General features: G+C 47.1%; 2 protein-coding genes across 5 annotated transcripts in view; both read right to left on the bottom strand.

The window, feature by feature from the left end:
• The window catches only part of CMTM7 (CKLF like MARVEL transmembrane domain containing 7), a 48,048-nt gene extending 38,002 nt beyond the window's left edge, over positions 1-10,046 (bottom strand). The window contains exon 1 of one of the 4 annotated variants that reach the window (XM_025272679.3): positions 9,826-10,046. In XM_025272679.3, the coding sequence (XP_025128464.1) occupies positions 9,826-9,984 (159 nt within the window). In that variant the 5' untranslated portion in view covers positions 9,985-10,046. The remainder of the gene's footprint in view (positions 1-9,825) is intronic. The other 3 variants (XM_044934204.2, XM_025272678.3, XM_025272677.3) reach the window with 3 other exon arrangements.
• Positions 10,047-19,239: 9,193 nt separating this feature from the next.
• CMTM8 (CKLF like MARVEL transmembrane domain containing 8) overlaps positions 19,240-20,898 on the bottom strand; it is a 93,711-nt gene continuing 92,052 nt past the window's right edge. Inside the window, exon 4 of the mRNA XM_006079598.4 lies at positions 19,240-19,512. Coding sequence (XP_006079660.1) covers positions 19,429-19,512 — 84 coding nt within the window. The 3' untranslated portion in view covers positions 19,240-19,428. The remainder of the gene's footprint in view (positions 19,513-20,898) is intronic.

Below are 20,898 nucleotides of genomic sequence, written 5' to 3'. Positions count from 1 at the left end.
TACAAGAAAACAGTTATCACTGGGAGCCTCCGGGAAGGAAATGTGGAAACTGGAAGAGTTTATGCACTTTAAAAATCTTGATCATGTGAATGTTATTTACTTAAAAACAGGAAATACATTTTTAACAATTGTACAACCACAGTTAATGTGAGCATCAGCATTTTCATTTTTTAGAATGCCTCTAGGAAGGACCCTGGAGGACAGTGGGACTGCCAGGCGGTGGAGGCCATTCTTCTGCACAGAAGGTATTTAAACTCCCCACACAGTCTCCTCATCTGTAAAGTGGAAATACCGCTGTAAGAAATAGCAAAGGAGATGTGATGTCATTCCCATGGTTATGTCACATGCTGGGGTGAAGGGATGCTGCAGAGGTAAGTAATTAAAGCTCCAAATCAGTTGACTCTGAGTTGATCAAAAGGATGTTATCTTCAAGAGAAAATCCCTCAGTCGAGTCTGACTCTTTGCAACCCCATGGACTGTAGTCCGCCAGCCTCCGTCCATGGGATTTCCCAGGCAAGAATACTGGAGTGGGTTGCCATTTCCTTCTCCAGGGGATCTTCCCGACCCAGGGACTGAACCGGGGTCTACCCGCATTATAGGCAGATGCTTTACCGTCTGAGCCACCAGGGAAGATCTGAACCCAGGTCCTAACGATGAGTGAATTCTTGGCTTTTAAAGCATTTAGCACAATGCCCAGAGCAAGGATTCCAACCAACAGATTGACTGCACAAGAATTAAAAGACATATGACCACAGCCCAGATAAAAACTTATCTAATTGTTATTGTAAAAATGGCCACTGTAAGGACTTTTTTGGTGGTCTAGTGGTTAAGAATCCGCCTTGCAATGTGGGGAACATGGGTTCGATCCCTGTCCAGGAATTAAGATCCCAGATGCTGTAGGGTAAGCCCATGTGCCACAACAGAGATCCCGCATGCCATAACCAAGATCCAATGCAGCCAAATAAAGTAAATATATTTTTTAAATGGCCACTGTACCTCCTGCCTCCTGCACAGCTGTTGACCCTCCACTCCCCAGCCTTTCTTGCTAAGGAGCAGCCATGAAAACACCAGATCTGATGCAGGAGACACGGGTTTCTGTTGGTGTATGAGATATCTCCTGTTGCCTAACAAATTACCCCAAGTAGGTAGCTTAAACTGATATTCATTTAAAATCTCAGTTTTCAGCAGTTGGGAGCTCTGGCTAGAGTCTTCTGCTCAGGGTCTCACAAGGCTGCAATCGAGGTGGGGGCCTGGCTGGGGTTTCCTTTGAGGCTTGGAGTTCTCAACCATGCTCATGTGCTGTTCCAACTATGGGATCCTATTTTCTGGTTGATTTCAGCTGAGGGCTGCTCTCAGCTTCTAGACACGACCCAGAGCTGCGCCCCATGTGGCCCTCTGCTGGGCCCAGCAAGGCAGGTTAGTTCTCCGGGGTCAGCAAGAGAATCTGTCCCTTTGGGAAGATCCCAGTATCTTTCTTAAGGACTGTCACCTAATTAAGCCAGGCTGATGGCTCAGATGGTAAAGAATCCACCTGCAATGCACGAGACCCGGGTTCATTCCCTGAATGGGAAAGCTCCCCTGGAGAAGGGAATGACCACCCATTGCAGTATTCTTGCCTGGAGAATCTCATAGACAGAGGAGCCTGGAGGGCTACAGTCCATGGGGTCGAAAAGAGTCGGACGTGACTGAGGGACTTTCACCTGAATATAACGTCCTTTTGATCAACTCAGAATCAACTGACTTGGAGCTTTAATTACATCTGCAGCATCCCTTCGCCCAGGCACAAGACATAATCATGGGAATGACATCACATCTCCTTTGCTATTCCTTAATGGTTAGAAAAAGTCGAAGGTCCCATCCACACTTGAGAGGATGGAATTGCATAGGGTTGTGACTCATGGGATGAGACATCACTTTGCCAACAAAACTCCATCTCATCAAAGCTATGGTTTTTCCAGTAGTTATATATGGATGTGAGAGTTCGACTGTAAAGAAGGCTGAGTGCCGAAGAATTGATGCTTTAGAATTGTGGTGTTGGAGAAGACTCTTGAGAGTCCCTTGGACTGCAAGGAGATCCAACCAGTCCATCCTAAAGGAAATCAGTCCTGAATATTCATTGAAGAACTGATGCTGAAGCTGAAACTCCAAAACTTTGACAACTTGATGCGAAGAGCTGACTCATTTGAAAAGACGCTGATGCTGGGAAAGACTGAAGGCAGGAGGAGAAGGGGATGACAGAGGATGAGATGGTTGGATGGCATCATCGACTCGATGGACATGAGTTTAAGCAAGCTCCGGGAGTTGGTGATGGACCGGGAAGCCTGGCGTGCTGCAGCCCATGGGGTCACAAAGAGACAGACACGACTGAGTGACTGAACAACGAAGTGACTCACGGGAGGGGTCCCCCTAGGGTGTGTCAGCCACAGAGGGGGAGCCCGGGAGCCTGTCCGCCACGCACAGAGAGACAGTGCACCATGGGGGCAAGGGTCAGACCATGGCACTTAGGTTCCCACGCTGGCTCCAGAAATTAATAGAATTTTCCAACCTTGTGCAAGTGACAAAATCTCTCAGCCTTCATTCAATCAAAAGAAGGGGTTAATAATTAACAAATAGTCATTAAGGATCAGCCAAAGGGAAACTGCATGTGAAATTGCCTGACATGACAAAGCAGAAACTTGAACTTTAGTTCTTCTCTTGGGAGGAACTTAGGACATAACACAAGGATGGTACTAATGATTTAACTTTTTTTTTTTTTTTTGGTCACTCCGTGTGGCACGCAGAATCTTAGTTCTTTGACCAGGGAGCCAGGGAAGTCCTACTAATGGTTCCCTCTTAAGCCTTCCAGAGGCCCAGAGAGAAATACGCGAAATGCTTTCTAAAGTAGGCACACTCTGTCTGCCCTATACCCCAGGGAGGGATTTTCCCCACTCGGCTGAGTTCATCTCTGGCAAAAGGTGAAACTGTCACGAGCGCCTGCTGGCCCATCTCAGAGCACCTCCTTCTAACTCTGCGGCTGCCTGTCCACCAAAGAGGGGCCCGGGGGTCCTCTAACCAAATAATGGGCTCGTATGTAGTTACCACAGCATCCTTCCCAGGTAAGCTGTAATGACATGAGGGGACTTCCTAGGTGGTCTAGAGGCTAAGACTCTGCACTACCAAGGCAGGGGGCCTGGGTTCAATCCCTGGTCTGGGAACTAGCTCCCCATGCTGCAGCTAAAGATCTTGCATGCTGCAAAGATGATCGAAGATGCGTGTGCTACAACTAAGACCCAGTACAGCCAAATAAATACATAATTAGGAAAAAAAAAAGGTTTAAAGACATGGGAAACTCTTCATGGCGTATTGATAATGAAAAAAAGTGACTCCAAGTTGTCCTTTTATGAGTTCAAGATCTAGACTCAAACTGCCCCAAATGCAGCTTCATTATTTATGGCTTTGTGATTTTGGGCAAGTTACCAAATTTCTCTCCGTTTCCTCATCTGTAAGATGCAGATAATTATAGGAACTAACTATTTTGAGGACTGAATAAGCCCACACATGTAAAACACCTAGCCCAGTCATTGCCACCTAACAGGAACTCACTGTATGATAAACGCTATTATTTCTATTATTATTAGCTAAGTATCACTTTCATCATATGAGAGAAAAAGTTTTAAAAAGACTTCCCTTTAAACAATACTAGCATTGTTGCCGTCTCCCTAGGGGAATAAAGAGAACCTGAGAGGAAGAAATGAGCGAAAAGGTATGGAGGTCATGCTCTCTTTAGTTACTCTCTCTGCATTCCAGAAGGTCCAATTTACTCTGTGCCCAAAAGCATTTATTTAATTTCTCCTCTCCCTTTCCTATTCCCTTCTGAATTCCCTTCACTGTCTCCACCTCCACCCGTTTTACTCTGAAAATTTCACAGTAATCTCTTCTGTGGGTAATGTGTGGCAACCACTTTCCAGACAATTTCTCTCTTTCTCTACCAATGAATCTGTCCACCTATTTCTTTAAAGGGAAAAGGCTGCCCCAGGGAAAGGAAGAGCCTTGTCACTGCCGCCACCGGTCCAGAGGATGGGGCTGTGCTGGGAAGAGGTCCCCTTCTCCTTGCGAGCCCTCATCTCTCAGGAAGGCTAGGGGATGGAGGGCCAGCAGCCAGTGCCAGGCCCTGAGCCAGGCCCCCAATGCCAGGGGGTTGCTAAGGACCCGACAGAGGAATGCCCGGGAGTGAGCAGCGGGCAAAGAAACTTCTGAGCCAAACTGGTGACAAAGGAGGACAGCATGAGGCAGGCGGAGGGTCACCGGGAGGCTCCCGGGCAGCAGGCCTGGGCTGGTGCCATGGGCAGATGGCAGGGTGAGGAAACAGATGGGTGGCCAGAGGCCCCAGGCAGGAAGCGTCAGCCTAGAGAGAGGGGGATGAGCCTGGGAGGAAGGGAGCAAAGAACTGAAGCGAATGTGCTGACCCACACAGGGCGGTCTCGGAATGTCCTGGAGGGTGTCCTGGAGGGTCTCCAAGATCCACTGTGATGCCAGGGACCCTGTGTGACTGTCTGGACTCACGTGGGACCACGCACAGCCCCCAAATCCCCACCCTCATCCCCTAGCCTGGTGGACCCCTTCAGCTGCTGTTTTCATCAGGACCCTCTCCTCTGGCCAGTGGCTCCCAACTGGGGTGCGGACAGTTATTCGGGGTGCCCTGAAGGGGAATTCTTGCCAGTAGGTAGGAAATCCACATCATCTGCAGCCTGAATAAACAAATCCTCACACCCATGGGGTGTTGTCATCCTTCCGATGTACGTGGAGGCTGTTGCCATTGCTTAAACACAACTGCCTTTCACAGTATTCAATGGAAAGAGGGACTTCTCTGGTGGGTCAGTGGTTAAGATTTTGCCTTCCAATGTTGAGGGACGCGGGTTTGATCCTTGGTCGGGGAACTAAGATCCCATATGCCTCCAAACATAAGAAACAGAAGCAACACTGTAACAAATTCCATAAAGACTTCAAAAACGGTCCACATCAAAAGTAGGTGATAAAAGACAGAGACTGCAATGGACATTACACAGTTCTTGTTTCATTCTGGACATACAGATTTCTCCAAGACCTCTTGCTTTTGAAAAGGACACGTGACTACTCTGACCAACGGTATCACCCTTGAGCCAAAGAATTAAAAAAGAGATATTTTCATACCAGCAACCAATGACTGATGTAAAACGCTGAAGAAATAAATCTTTTTTTATGAAGCTCTTAATAAAATAAAATAAAACCCTTACAAAGTCTTCTAGTCCACCTGTTTCTTTTCTAAACCATCAGACACTGAAAATAAGACTGTGACTTAAAATATTATCACTACCACATTTGGCTCCTGGAAATTTCTGGATGATACAGAGACAACCATTGATTTCTGGACGTTAACAAGGCTAGAGAGTTATTTAAGGCCAGCACGCTCAGCAGGGCAAGACTCACTCCATCTCTCTCTCTGTGAAAGGTCATAAGGAAGTGTTAATGGCTTTGCACACCAAAACTTCTCTGCAGGGCAGTTCATCACTGTCTTGTTCATCAACAGGCAGAACCAAAAGCTCCTCAAGCCACAAAAAAAGGGGAGGGGGCTGGTCACACAAACCACGGTACCTTCATAACTGGCTGCAAAAACACTGTTGAAAACCTCATTGCGTGCAAACCTTAGGTGACATGAGAAATCATCCATCACCTGTTAAGCAAATAAAAGCACTTTACAAACTCTAGCGTGTCATCCTACTTTTGTAAAAATAAGACAAAACCAACAACTGCAAATTGTATGTCGCCTATGAAATAGTGTAAAATTTTACTTTCAATATTAAACCCAGGGGGAGAGGGAGTGGGAGGGTCTAGTTTTTTCTCGGTTTCCCGAAGTTTCTACAATGAACAAGTATTAACTTCTGTTATCAGGAATAAAGCCTGTAAGTTATGTCTTATTATTTTTATTTGTTTGACCATTGATGGACAGCAGTTTCTTGTTGTTGGATTGGGACTGGGTTGGGGTGAAAGACTTTTTTCTGGCTAGGTCGGGTCTTAGTTGTGTCATATGGGATCTAGTTCCCTGACTAAGGATTGAAGCCAGGCCCCCTGCATTGAGAACTTGGAGTCTTAGCCACTGGACCACCAGGGAAGTCCCAAGGGGTCAAAAACTCTTGACATGAGGTTCTTTGCTGCCCTCAACCCTCCAGCTGCCACGAAGCAGGGCGTGGGAGTGCCGGCTGCATTTGGGAACCTAACTGGGGCTCCTCCTTCCACACAGACCTGAGACAGAATATGAAGGGTGAGCCGTTCTGGGCTATGCTTGCTAATTCTCCACTAACAGGTCTTTTCATGGTTATATCAGAGGCTGTGGTCCCCCACCGTCTAACTCCATCTGGGATGTGGGCTGTGAATACCCAAGGGAAGTCTGTACTTGCCGCAAACTCCTGGAAAGCCTTTAGGAAGCCAGAAAAACTCAGGCACTCTCCCCAGACTCTCACACGCACTTGGTCTCCTTCAACAGTATTCCTGATAACACCTCTCTTCAGGATAGTTAAATACTTGTGATGCCTTCGTTACTTTGTTGAAATGAATGAAACACATCCTGAATACGATCCTAATCCCAGCGACAGCCACCAGAAAATTTCCATGAAGTTCCAAAATGACCCTGGGCGGCTGTGCAGTCCCGGGTGGAGAACCACCGCTTCGACTGATACTGATATGATTACTTCTGGGATAATCTTAGAACAAGCACCGTATTCTCAGCACACTCTGGCAGACCCTGGAAGGGCTAGTCCTGGCATATTTCTCCAGACTCACTCACACCATTCCCAGCCTTGTTCCCTTCCCTCCAACCATCATCACTCCTCCTTCCTCTAGTCACTGAGCCCTTGTCTGTGCTCTTCCTTCTTCTGGTAATGCTGTTCCCTCATCCTCCAAATATCCCTTCCACAGAAAAGCCCTTTCTTACCTCCCCGACAGGGTAGGCCTCCCAGTTAATTCCCTGTGGCAGGGGTCCCCAACCCCTGGGATCTGATGCCTGATGATCTGAGATGGAGCTGATGTAATAATAATAGAAATAATAAAGTGCACAATATATGTAATGGACTTGAATCATCCTGAACCATCCCCTGCCTTCAGTCCATGGAAAAACTGTCTTCCATGAAACTGGTGCCTGGTGCCAAAAAGGCTGGGGACTGCTGCTCTGTGGGCCTCTCCTTCATAACTTTTGTCCCCGTGTACAATTTTATATTTAAAACCACTCAATGTTTATTTTCCCAATTACACTATAAAGAGGTCGGGGGCTGACCCCTTGTTCACTGGGCCTTCCACACTGTCCTGGCATACAGCAGGTGCTCTATATTTACTGAGCAAATAAAGGAAAAGTCTAGGAATTCTCTGGTGGTCCAGTAGTTAGAACTCAGGGCTCTCACTGCCAAGTGCCTGGGTTCAATCCCTGATTAGGGAACTAAGATCCCACAAGCTGCACAGCGTGACTGAAAAAAAAATTAAAAAAAAAAAAAAACACGGAAGCTTCTGGAAGACACTTAGATTTCCATCTTCACTGCTTATTAAGCTACATTCTGATTCTCCGTCCCTATTATGGTTCTGCAAATGTCACAGTCTCTGCTGAAAGGCTCTATCTTGTGAACGGCTGTACTCCACAGGCTTGGCTTACACAGAGGTAAGGACAGAGCAGATGCTCAATAAGAGAGATAAACCAATTTCTAAATGTCAGGAAGAACTGCCCAACACTGGCCCTCATCTCACGCTGTCTCCTTCCTTTCTATGTCCCCCCTCCCCAGAATCACCGGAATAAAGTCACTGGGAGGCCAACAGGGCATGCCCAGCCCAACACACCCACACTCAACTCTCAAGATTCAACTCAAATGTCACCTTAATCTTCCCTCCATCCTTCCTTCCTTATGTGGGCAACCACAGATCTTTCATCACCTCATCCAGGCAGTTTGGGGACAAGTCTGTCTTCTCAGCAAAACCACAGAATCCTTGAGGGCAAGGGCTTTGTCACAGCCATCTATTTCCGGAGAAAGAGAGGTGAACACAGCACTCACCGAAGTCTGATGAACAAACAAAATGATGAGGAGTGCTGGTGGAGCCCCAGGCAAGGCCCTCTGGATGCCTGCAGGGCCCAGGGCACTCCTTCCAGCTCAGGCCCCTCAAGGACATGGATGATGCCAGGAGGCCCGGCTCCAGCTCACACTCTGTGAGGATCCAGATGGACATTCCTTCCTCGAGTAGTGGATTGGGGGGACGCCCAAAGAAGAGGAGAAGGAGGAGGAGATCAGCCCTAAATGGTCTCTGTGTAGTTACATGACCATGGCAACAGCAACTTCACGCCCAGGGGGTCTGCTCAAACCAGCCTGCATCCATAGGGCAGTTCCCAGGGAAGGAAGGTGTAAGAGCCCTCTGGGCACATAGAGATGCAATTCTCCAAATCTCTCTTCTCTCTGGGGCATAGGGCCATCACTGTCACTTTGGCCCAAGGGCCAAAGTTAAGAGGCTAATTTAGAAGAATGAAGGGGCGGTTTCTCTTCTCCACTGTCTGTGTCTATTAAACTTATGGATGGGTCTGACCCCAATCTTTGTCCACTAATCTCATCATTCAGCTCCTGATACACCTTCCAAGGCTCCCATTCATCTTTCTTAAGGATGGGGAGATAGGTAGGTCCCCTCTATTTGGCTGATCAGATCTCTTAGCCTGAATCCCCAAAATGCCTCACTCAAAGCCAACACAGCTGTGCATGATTTATTTTGGTTAGTAGCTAAAATACTTCCACTTCCTAATTTTTAGTCCATCTAGATGCTCTTCTTTGAGAAAAGGGAACTCTTCCCTTCAGGTCTGGCCTCAGCAGGAAGCCAGAGCCCCCTCCAGGCTCCCTTGGCCCCCAGAGTAACGATCTGTGGATGCCTGCGAGGCTCTCACCCACCCTGTGTCCAGGCAGCCTGGCCTCTGGGTCTGTGACCTTGTGTGTAAGCCCCATCCCTCCCTCCTTTCAAAACTACCACTTTCCCCTCTACCATTCTCGCTGCAAACATTGTCAGGAGTGGAATCACAAAGAGCCCGGCCGAGCTTCCAAACACATCAGACAAACGGGAAAGGTGTTTCAGGTTTAAAAATTGTGAGGAAGAAAAACGGGAAGAGAGAGAAGAATGGGGAACAGGTAGAGCAAGGTCTGCGCTGCTGGGGGCCCCGGCCTCCGTCCCGCCAGGCTCCCTTTCCAGAGATGCTCGCTCCTCACAAAGTAGAGGCCTCCCGAGTGACCACTGCCGTCCAGCGGCCCCGAGGGCCGGCCCTCCCTTGAGAGTCGAGGGACAGGGCCTGGGACAGCTGCCCCAAGGGCCCCCGCACCTTTTGCCCCCGGGAAGGCCGGGCCGTGGACCCCGCGCTCGGGCGAGGCCGCTCCGGTGGCAGGAAGCCCAGCGCGGGGTTAGCGAGGAAGACGCGGCGGCCAGAGAGCTGGAAGAGGTCGGCTTCCGCGGCCTGAGCGCCGCCCCCCGGGACTCCCCACCCCCTGCGCGGGTCCGAAGCGGCGCGGCCGGAGAAGAGGAAGGAAGACGCTCGGAACTTTGGCCGTGGTTTCTTACGGTCCCAGGCAGGCCGACACCGCGAAGCGGCTGGAGAAACTTGGGAGCCCGGAGCAGGGGCCGGGGGAGCAGGCCGGGGGGTGCGCCGAATTCCTCGCCGGAGGAAGCCCCCTCCAACTTGAGTGGGGCGGCTCGCGACCCCGCCCGGGGCGCGATGCTCCTGCCGCGGGCGCGTCCCCTCCCCGGACCCTGCCCTCCGCCGTCACCCCGCGGGACCCCGGCCCGCGCCCTGGCCTCTCTTACCATCTGCGCCACCTTCAGCATCGCCGCCTGGGTGCGGGGGTAGATGGGGTCCAGCAGCGTCACCGAGGAGCTCGCGCCCAGCGGCCCCGCGCCGACCCCGTCTCCCGGGGCGCTGCCGCTGCTGCACGTGGTGCGGACGAGACCGGCTCCGTGCGACATCGCGCGGCCCTAGCCCGCGGGCCGCCTCCGCCGGCGGAGGGCAAGGGCCAGTACCAGAGGGGCGGGGCCTGTGTGTGGAGGGCGGGGCTTTGCGGGGGGCGGGGCCTCGGTGGGCGGGGCGCACGCGCCCCGGGCCCGCGCGGGGGACGCCCACCCAGCCTCGGCGGCCCCGGCCGGTGAGCAAGTGAAAGGCCGCTGTAGCCTCCGCCCTCGGGGAGGCGCGGAAGTTGGGCTGGAGGGGGGCGAGAGAAACGGATGCCCCGAGTATTAGCCTTTCCGAGGTGGGCGAGGCCGGGCACAGCTGGTGTGAGCCTCCTGGGATCTGGTGTGGGCGAGGCTGCGGATGTGTGCTAAGGGCCCTTGAAGTATAAACTACACTCACTGAAATGCCCAAACCTTCCGTGTTCAGCTCTATTAATTGTTCTGTATGTGAATGTACATCTGTGTAATCACCGCCCACGGGGGAAAAGTTCCATCGTGCTCTTTTCCCACTTCCTGTCGCTATAGATTCGTTTTGCTTCTTCTCGGATTTGATACACTTGACATAATACAGAGTATTCTCATTTGTTTCTGGCTTCTTTCACTCGACAGGATGCATCGAGATAAATCCCATTTGACCCAATAAAGCTGTGAACATTCTGGTGAAATTTTTTTGGTGGACAGAAGCTCTCATTTCTGTGTGTGGGGGCAACTATCAATGGGTTTGCTGGGTCACAAAGTAAGCACAGGTTTATCTCTATAAGAAGCTGTCAAACCGCTATCCAAGAGAGATGCTGTTTCCTGCGTTCTGGGTTATTTTTTAAATGAGCAAGCAGGATCACTGAAAGGAGATGGTATCACTCATCAAACCACCAAATGTTTCCACACAACACAAAAACCTACCTCATGAGATCACTGGATGCCAGTGTTATCCTGTCATCCGAGAACTGTTAATGTGGTGAAGTCTTGATAATTTTTTTTTTCAGTCGGACCACGTGGTATGCAGAATCTTAGTTCCCCAACTAAGATCCCAGGCCCCCTACAGTGGGAGCTTGGCCTCTTAACCACAGGACCACTGGAGAAGTCCTTTGATAATTCTAGAACGTAGAGATAACTCATGAAATCTCTGCTTTGACAAGTCTGCCAGGTACTTCTACTGAACGCTCAAGTCTGAGAACCAGTCATTGCCAAAGCTGAAGCACTCAGGGATTCATGACACCACGTTCTCTACTTTTGTGTACACTAGGAAATTTTCATGACCAAAAAAAGAAACTGCCTCCAATATCTGTTTTCTGTTTAGACAACAGTCATGGTGCCTGGTACTTCCATTTCATTCTCTAGAACAAAGGCAATTGCACCTCAGGCCTGCTGTGGCAATGTGACAGCCATGCAGGTGCTCTGTGACAGCTCCAGATGCCACGGGCATGAAGTTGATGTCGCGTGTCATTTTCTATATAGTTTCACATCTTCGCTTCTCTGCTTTTCCAAGGGTTCACAACACACTGTGGAGACGACAAGAGGTCTTCGTTGCTGTGAAGGCCTCAGGGAAGCAGAAAAAAACTAACACTGGATTACTCTTCCTTCCAGGGGCCACCGATCTCCTAAATCAGTGACTTTCGATGTGTGTTCCCAGCATCACCTGGGAACTTGTGAGAAATGCAAATTCTCACCGCTTCCCCCCTCCATCTGCCCAGACCTGCTGAATCAGAACCTCCGGGTATGAGGCTCAGCAACCTGTGTTCTGGCAAGATCGGCCCTCAGCCTCCTACATGATTCAGATGCATTTCAGAGTTTGAGAACCACTGTCATTTCCAAGTCCAGTGAAGCCGAGACTGAAGTGGGTTTCCCTGACTGCCGCTGGCCCATGTGCCACCCAGCCTCGATCAGAAGTAATCACTGGTGGTGGCCCACTCTGTGTTAATCACTTTATCATGATCACTTAAAAGCTTGAGCAAGAGGGACTACCCTGGTGGTCCAGGGGCTAAAACTCCACGATCCCAATACAGGGGACCCAGGGTTCAATCCCCGGTCAGGGAACTAGATCCTGCATGCCACAATTGAGAGCTAGTGCAGCCAAATAAATTTTTTCTTTTTTAAAAAGCTGAGCGAGAGGCTTGGCAGCACAAGAGCCGTGTGCTGGCCTGGAGTATAAGAGGCTCCACAGACCAGACCTGTGGCCAAGTACATGAAGATGTCTATACAATGTGATAATGTCTTGGTGCGAAGGGCTGCCCCCTGGGGAGCAAGGGCTTAGGTGGGTCCACTCACAAGAGTGAGGGGGCCCACTAACTTGGCTATAGTCCATGGGGTCGCAGAGTCAGACACATGTGAGCACAGCAGAGCCATGCAGCCCAAGAATAATTGTGACTATCAAACAGGTCAGATCAATTTCACTGTTCTATTAAAAAAAAGTCTGAACAGAAATGCTCACTGTGTATTCTTTTTTTTTTTTCCAGGAAAAACAAAGAAATTAAAAATCACCCCATGATCCTTTACAATTAAGCTCTGAGTTATACCACAAATTTCCTGTTAGAAATTCCTCACAAAGAATTTTTCATGGCAACATTGATTTTGTGTGTGTGTGTATAGCTTATTTTCCTCATTCTATATATTTAAAGAGACAGCACTTTAACAACTGATTTACAATTTCACAATCAACCTACCAACCACAGTTCAAGCACAGCTTTAAAAATGTTTTAAAAATACAAGTGTTAGTCTCTCAGTCGTGTCTGACTCTTTACGACCCCATGGACTGCAGCCTACCAGGCTCCTTGGCCCATAGGATTTTCCAAGCAAGCGTACTGGAGTGGGTTGCCCTTCCTTCTCCAGGGGATCTTCCTGACCCAGAGAAATACAAAATTAAATCATTAATGATGGTGCTAGCCAATTCTGATTCTGAATAAACTTGGGTTGTACTGCATTCATTTATAAAGTTTCGTTCAATGATTTATTGATCCATCATTCTCCTACTGTTAGGGTTTTAGGCAAATTTATTTTTTCCCCTATTATACATAAGACTGGGATTAGCATCTTTGGGCATGAATCTTAAGACTCCTAAGAGAAGGATCCCCAAATCAAAGGGAATGAATATTTTTAAGACTCTTCATATATATATATATATATATATATATGTAAATATACATACACACACACACACACTCAGATTTCTGGAAATGTTGTACCACTTCATTCCCACAGCCTACGTAGTTTTCACCTAGTTCCTCTTCTCACAGTACAGATGTTTTCTATCCACTAGGCTGCAGGAGCTGGAGGTTCAACTGTGTCATCATGAAGTATCTTTACATCTTTATCTTTCTTCCAGCTGCCTTCATCCCATGGCTGGCTCCTCCTTGTGGTCAGATAACTGTCAACAACTTTCCGCTTGTACATTTCCTAGGAACTCCCCAGCAAGCCTGGGTCACATCCTCCTGCCTGAGCCAGTTGCTGCTGCCAGGGTGGGATGGGCTTAGCCCTGGCCACATGCTCCATCCCAGAGCACAGTGGACCTGGCTTTCCCTGAAGTCGCTGGGGTGTAAGTGGGTGGTGTGGATACTGAAAAAAAAAAAACTAGGGCAGACAGATGACAAGAGGAAGAAGGGACGCTGAGGATGCAGTGGCAAGGTCTGCTACATCCTGACTTAACTGCTACTCTGAATATTCTAGAAAAGAAGTCTGCCACTGACATGAAATACACCTTCCAGATGGAATGAATGAATGCCTCAACTTTCCTGCCACTCACCTTAAATTTCTGAAAAATCATCACCTCTGGGTTGCCAAGCACTTTCCCTCAAACCTGATACTCTTTTATATACAGCAAATACTTAAGTTTACTTTTAACAACAGATATTTTCATCTTTCTCATTGCCCAAAAGTCACCAGCACTGGAAGAGTCACCGAACTTCTTTTACCTCTGTATGCTCACAATTCACTTTGGCAGCAGAACGTAGCCAGGATAGTTACGTAACACCAAGTCAGGAAATATTCCCAGGGTGCCCTTTCAGCGTGCACCTGTGTGTATTTAGGCTGATATGGGCTTTCCTCGGATATCAGGCAGGTTTGGTCCCGGACCATAACGACAGTCACGCAAATGTTTTTGGTTTCTCGGGGCATATAAAAGTTCTGTTTATACTATAGTCTATTATTAGCATTATGCCTAAAAAACAATGTACATACTTAAAAATACTTTTTTTGCTAAAAAATGCTAACAATCCTCTGGCCTTCAGCAAGTCATAAGCTTTCTGCTGGTAGAGGGTGTGGCCTGGATGTTGATGGCAGCTGACTGATCCAGGTGGTGGCTGTTCAATTTTGGGGTGGCCGTCTTATTCTTAAAATAGGACAACACCGAAGTTTGCCTCATAGATGGACTCTTCCCTTCACAAGTAATTTCTGCACTCGGTCGTGTTGTTTGATAGCTTTTACTCATACTCTTTCAGAACTGGAGTTAGTCCTCTCGAATCTTGCTGCTGCTTTAGCAGCTGAGTTTATGTAATATTCTAAATCCTCTGTTGTCATGTCAACAGTCTTCATAGCATCTTCACCAGGAGTAGATTCCATCTCAAGGGACTACTATCTTTTCTCATCCATAAGCGACTCCTCATCCATTAGAGTTTTATCATGAGAGGAGAGGCAGCAACCCAGCTCCATCTGTCGGATGGCTCTTTTTGGCTGCTCCACAGCATGTGGGATCTTCGTTCCCTGAGCAGGGATCACACCTGGGCCCCCTGCATTGGGAGTGCGGAGTCTTAACCACTGACAGCCAGGGAAGGCTCCAGGCTCCACTTCTAACTAGCTCTCCTGCAATTCCCACCACATCCACAGTTACTTTCTCTGCTGAAGCCTCGATCCCCCAAAGTCCTCCACGATGGCTGGAACCAACTTTCTCCAAACTGCTGGCAATGTGGCTCTTCTGACCTCTTCTTATGAATCACAAATATTCTAAATGACACCAGTTGTTAAAAACAGTCCTTTCCAGAAGGTTTTCAACTGACTTTGCCCAGATCTGTCAGAGAAATCACCATCTACAGCAGTCAAAGTGTTACAAAATGTATTTCTTAAATAATAAGCCGAAATGACTCCATGATCCACGGGCTACAGAACAGGTGTCGTGTTAGCAGGCATGACAACTTAATCTCGTATTCATCTCCACCAGAGCTCTTGGGTGACCTGGTGCCTTGTCAATAAGCAGTCATATCTGGAAAGGAATCTTTTTTTCTTTTGAGCAGTAGGTCTCAACGGTGGGCTTAAAGTAGTCAGTAAACCATGCTGTCAACAGATGCGCTGTCATCCAGGCTTTTGTTGCCTCACTGACAGAGCACAGGCAGGGTGGATACAGCATAACCCTTAAGGTCCCTGGAGCTTCCCTGGTGGTTCAGCCGGTAAAGAATCTGCCTGCTTGGTGGGAGACCTGGGTTCGATCCCTGGGTCGGGAAGATCCCCCCCTGGGGGAGGAAATGGCAACCCACTCCAGTATTCTTGCCTGGAGAATTTCATGAGCCTGATGAGCTACAGTCCATGGGATCACAGAGTCAGACACGACTGAGCGAGTAACACTTTCACTTTAAGGTCCCTAGGAGTTTCATAATGGTAAATGAATACTAAACTTAAAATGACCAGCTGTGTTTCACCCCTAACGACAGAGTCAACCTGTCCCTTGAAGCTTTGAAGCCAGGCACTGACTTCTCCTCTCCAGCTCTGAAAGCCCTAGATGGCATCTTCTTCCAATAGAAGCCTGATTTGTCTACATTGAAAATCTGTTATTTAGAGTAGCCACTGTTATGAATTATCTAGATCTTCTGCACGACTTGCTGCAGCTTCTACATCAGCACTCGCTGTTTCACCTCCAACCTTAAAGAGACAGCTTCTTTCTTTAAACCTCATGAACCAACCTCTGCTAGCTTCAGACTTTTCCTCTGCAGCTTCCTCATCTCTCTCAGCCTTCCTAGAATTAAAAAGAGTTCGGACCTAGCTCTGGATTAGGCTTTTTTTTTTTTTCCTGCTTCAAGAATAGTGGCTGTTTTGATCTTCTTTCTACACAGACCCCTAAACTTACATATCAGCAATTAGGCTGTTTCCCTTTCTTATCATTCTTGTGTTCACTGGAGTAGCACTTTTAATTTCCTTCAGGAACCTTTCCTTTGCATTTGCAACTTGGCTGTTTGGCACAAGAGGCTGAGCTTTCAGCCTGTCTGGGCTTTCGACATGCCTTCCTCATTAAGCTTAATCATTTCTAGCTTTTGATTTAAACTGAGATACGTGTTTCACGTGAACACTTAAGAGGCCGTTACAGGGTTATTAACTGGCCTAATTTCAATACTGTTGTCTGAGGGGACAGGGAGGCCTATGGAGAGGGAGAGAGATGGGGAATGAGCAGTCGGAACACACACATTTATGGATTAAATTCATCATCTTATATGGGCATGGTTGGTGGTGCCTGAAAACAAATAGTAACATTACAGATCACAGATCACTGTAAGAAACATAATAATGAGAAAGTTTGAAATACTGGGAGAATTACCAAAATGTGACACAGATATGAAGTGAGGAAATGCTACTGGAAAAATGGACTTGGTCCACATAGGGTTGCCTCAAACCTTCAGTTTGTATAAAACATGGTATCTTTGAAGTGCAGTAAAGTGAAGGGCAATAAAATAAGGTGTGCCTGGATTGTTTTTTTTTTTTCCTGTGAAAATCTCTTTTCAATTTAAGAATTGTCTAGGGAACAGAAATTCAGACTTTTAAATTGATTTCCTACCCAGGGCTGCATCTTCAGTTAGTATTGTTAAATGTCTGTGCTCTATGCAGAGACAGCTTGTGTATTTAACATACTTGTGCCCTGATACCCGGCAGGGAGTCTCCTATGAAGGGAGAATTTAAAAATGGACAAAAGTAACTGATGCCGAACGTTCTTGCCTCTAGATTTTCTTACAGTTTTAAAATACTGGCTAAACATTTACCTTGTGGGGCTAAGAGTTGGAAATAGCCATAGAGAGAAATTAAACGCCTAAAGCATTTCATTGATTTGTCATGAGTGGGTAAATACACCACATGAAACCCGCTCCCCTCAGTTCTATGAATGTGATGGTGCTGGAAGGGCTAAGACGACAGAGTGTAAGCACATTCTATTATACTTGGAATAATATTTTTCATCCCCAGAAAACTACTCTTTTGTTATGCAGGCTGTGTGGCATGTGGCTTTGCTTTTTTTTTTCCTTCTTATTCCAGAAAAAAATTAAACCCAGCTCAAAACTTACAGCTTCAGCAGAGAATCATTTTGTTGTCTAAAAATTCACACTTAAAAATTATTAACGAACAAAGTCAGCATTCAAAAGAAGAAATAAGAACTTCCTTTCAGCTAAAAATAAATGCTTTTTGTTTTTTGGGTGGTTTTGGGGAGGTGAACTTTCAAGGCAACACCAAGGGTCATGCTCTTGAAAAGCCACAAATAGAGACGTGAAGGCAAGTCCCCCACACCCTACATGGACACAAATGAAACACTGATCTCTTGAAATAGATCCCTTGAAACTGATCCCTTTGGTGCTCCCAGTTTAGGAAAGGTCCACAGTTGGTTGTAGTCTATTTGGAGGCTATTTCAACTTGGCTAACGAAACCTTTTACCCCAGAAGTTACTTCCTATAAATGTGGCCATGGTTGTAGAAATCACACACACACACACACAAACACAGAACATAAAAACAGGCTTCTTCCTCATGACTGTTTCCAGAAACAGACCTCTTAGGTTACAGTTTTTCTGCCTTTCATGGAGGCTTAACTGCAATACAAAGTACTTAAAAACCCACCCGGTAATGTGAGATAATGTAAAAAAAGAATATATATGCTTACATATATGTTAAAGGTTATCACTTGCTGTGCATTTAAAACACAACACTGTAAACCAGCTGTATTTCAATTTAAGAAAAATCGATAACACGGAAGGTATGTGGAAGGTGAATAGGCTTCTGCGAGTGTGAGAGGGAAAGATGGGCAGAGAGGCGGTGCACACACACCCTGACTAGTTATTTCAGCTTTTCTTGCAAAACCAGCAAGTCGCAGGCTGTCCGGGCGATGCCTGGGAACAAAACTCCAGAAAGATCGTGGGCAGCCCCAGGCAGCTGCAGGTGTGAGCTGCAGAAGCCGAAGCATCGAGACTACAGGTGAGACTCAGACAGGCTTCCCATACCCCACACCTCCCTCCCTCCTGCTGTCCCCTCCCCGCAACCACTTTGGACCCACAAGCCGAGAACATTCTTCACTGTTACTTTCAAAGGTCCGGGGTGGGTGTCATTAGACACTCGAGAAATCCCAACTGTTTCCTTCTTATACAGGGGGAAACAGAGCTTGGGTGAGGAATGACAGGAACAGGAAAACCAGCACAAACAACCCACAGGAGAAAGAAACGGCACCACCACGGGCAGAACGGTGGGGGCCACGGGGCCACGTCCACAGAGTGTCCGAATGAACCTGCTCCTGTCACCAACTACACTAACGTTTCTGTGGTTTTTTGTTTTTCAAAAGAGGCTCAGTTTGAAAAATCACCCAAGATACACTGCCGTGCCAGCAAGAGCCATCCTGCTCGAGAACACTTCCTCTGAGTGCACATCTGCCTCCCAAACGGGCATCTTCCTACTGTCTCCTAAGAGCTGATAACAATGTTGCAAACTATTCAGGCTGGAGCCTAGAGATTTGGGGCCTTTGGGTCACACATGTTCTGCTCAATGTGGTACTCTGTCTCTGGGGTCAGCAGGATGGTTTTAAGGTACACCCAAGTATTTATTCTTTTAAGGGGGTTATGAGTTTATTTTGATCAGTGTGAGAAAAACCACCCACCAGCGCATCAGCCACTGTGCTCAGAGCATCACTTAAGGGGAGCTCATTACCAAGCTCCAAGGTTACTGGCCATTAGATGCTTTTGGTGCCAACCAGTCAGCGTGTGAGAATCATGGCTGCCAATGACCCCCAGGCTTGGGGAGATGGTCACTCTGACACACTGGCCTGTGGACAGTGTCTCCCAGCAGTATCAACCCTGGGCAGCCCTGTGAGGGCGAAGAACTCCCTGCAGCCCCCAGCCTCAGGCTTCAGCAAAAGGTCTCCTTTCTTGAATGAGACACCTTGTTACCCTGGATTCTGCAACATTTAATCAAAAAAGAATCTAGCATTTTTAAAAGTTTGGTTTATAAAGCTGATGCATTCTTTGTATCAGCAGTTCATCTCTTTCTACATTGCCTAAGAAAATAAGGTCTATGAAGACAGCAACAAGATAGTTAAGAGTTCATTAGAAGCTACAGCAAATAAGTATCCAGTTTAATTGTAACAAACCAGTGTGAGCAAATTTAACTAAGTATATAAAAACATTAGTTAAATACAAATCTCTGGAAATATACATTATACCTACAGGTTTGTTTTTTGTTTGTTTGTTTTACAGTGAGTCTTCCTTTTGTTTTTCCCCCTTTTAATTTTCAAAATGGTGAATCACTGTATGGTCCTGGATCTCCAAGCTATAAAACTGAAATATGTGTTTCCAGCGTAGCAGATGGTGACCAGGAAGGCAAAGAACTGGAGAAAACAAAACATAGTAGAAAGAGGGTTTAGAATTCATCCTAATTAGCAAAAGTTATCACTTCACTTCCATCGAATAATGTACTTACAGCATCCCTTGACTCCAAGTTTTCTCATCTAAAACTGCTTTATTGGTTCAATTACCTTCCTTCTGGAATGGATTTGGGCTGTTTTTCTTTCTTGGAACTATCTGGGAAGCCTGTAGTTTTACTCCAATCCCCTGCCTTCCTCCAGGGGATCTTCCCAACCCAGAGATCAAACCCATGTCTCTTACATCTCCTGCGATGGCAGGAGGGTTCTTGACCACTAGTGCCGCCTGGGAAGCCTATATATATAGAGAGATGGATAGATATAGATTCTTTCTCATATCATTTTCCAATTATGGTTTATCACAGGGTATGGAGAAGGCAATGGCAGCCCACTCCAGTGTTCTTGCCTGGAGAATCCCAGGGACGGGGGAGCCTGGTGGGCTGCCGTCTATGGGGTGGCACAGAGTCGGACACGACTGAAGTGACTTAGCACAGCATAGCATAGCATTGAATATAGTACCCTGTGCTATACAGTAGGATCTGGTTGTTTATCCATCTTATAAATAATAGTTTGCAACTGCCCAGCTGATTCTTGCTGTGTGTGTTAACTACAACAGACCATTATTTTTAATCTCATGTGGACTTATGCTATTTATCTTTTAATAGGGTAAAGCACTCACTCCATCCTTACCTGGAGAATCCCATGGACAGAGGAGCCTGGTGGGCTATAGTTCATGGGGTCACAAAGAGTCAGACATGAATGAAGCAACTTGCTATGCATGCATGCAGAGATTTTGAAATATAAGTTTAAAGCACTGGTACAATAAACACCCATGGATCACCCAGAGCTTTAACATCACCCTGCTGGCCTTCCTGTCTAACTGCCCACTTCCCCTAACACTTCTGATGCTGATGAAATATTTTAAGGCCAATCTCAGAGAAACTTTTAAAGTTAGTTTTTTAAATTTGAAAAATACACACGATTCCAAAATGCCAACAGTACAGAAGTACATGAATTAAAAAGCAGAAGCCTCTCATCCCACGCCCCTCATGGTCCATCACAGTCCCTGGAAGGAAACTCCGCTAGGGTTTATCCCTCTAGGCACCATTAGGGTGTAAACAACAATTTCTACTTAAACAGAATCCTAGAGTGCGCATCTTCTGTCTCTCCCCAAAAGGATGCTGTAGGCAGCAGAATTATTCTTATTCAGTCACCCAGTCACGTCTGACTCTTTGTGACCCCATGGACTGTAGCCACAAGGCTCCTCCATCCATGGGATTCTCCAGGCTATAATACCAGAGTGGGTTGCCATTTCCATCTCCAGAAGATCTTCCCGACCCAGGGATCAAACCC

Source organism: Bubalus bubalis, chromosome 21 (genome assembly GCF_019923935.1).
Source record: "Bubalus bubalis isolate 160015118507 breed Murrah chromosome 21, NDDB_SH_1, whole genome shotgun sequence".
NCBI classification, from domain to species: Eukaryota; Metazoa; Chordata; class Mammalia; order Artiodactyla; family Bovidae; genus Bubalus; species Bubalus bubalis.
This window is presented reverse-complemented; position numbering and strand designations above follow the sequence as displayed.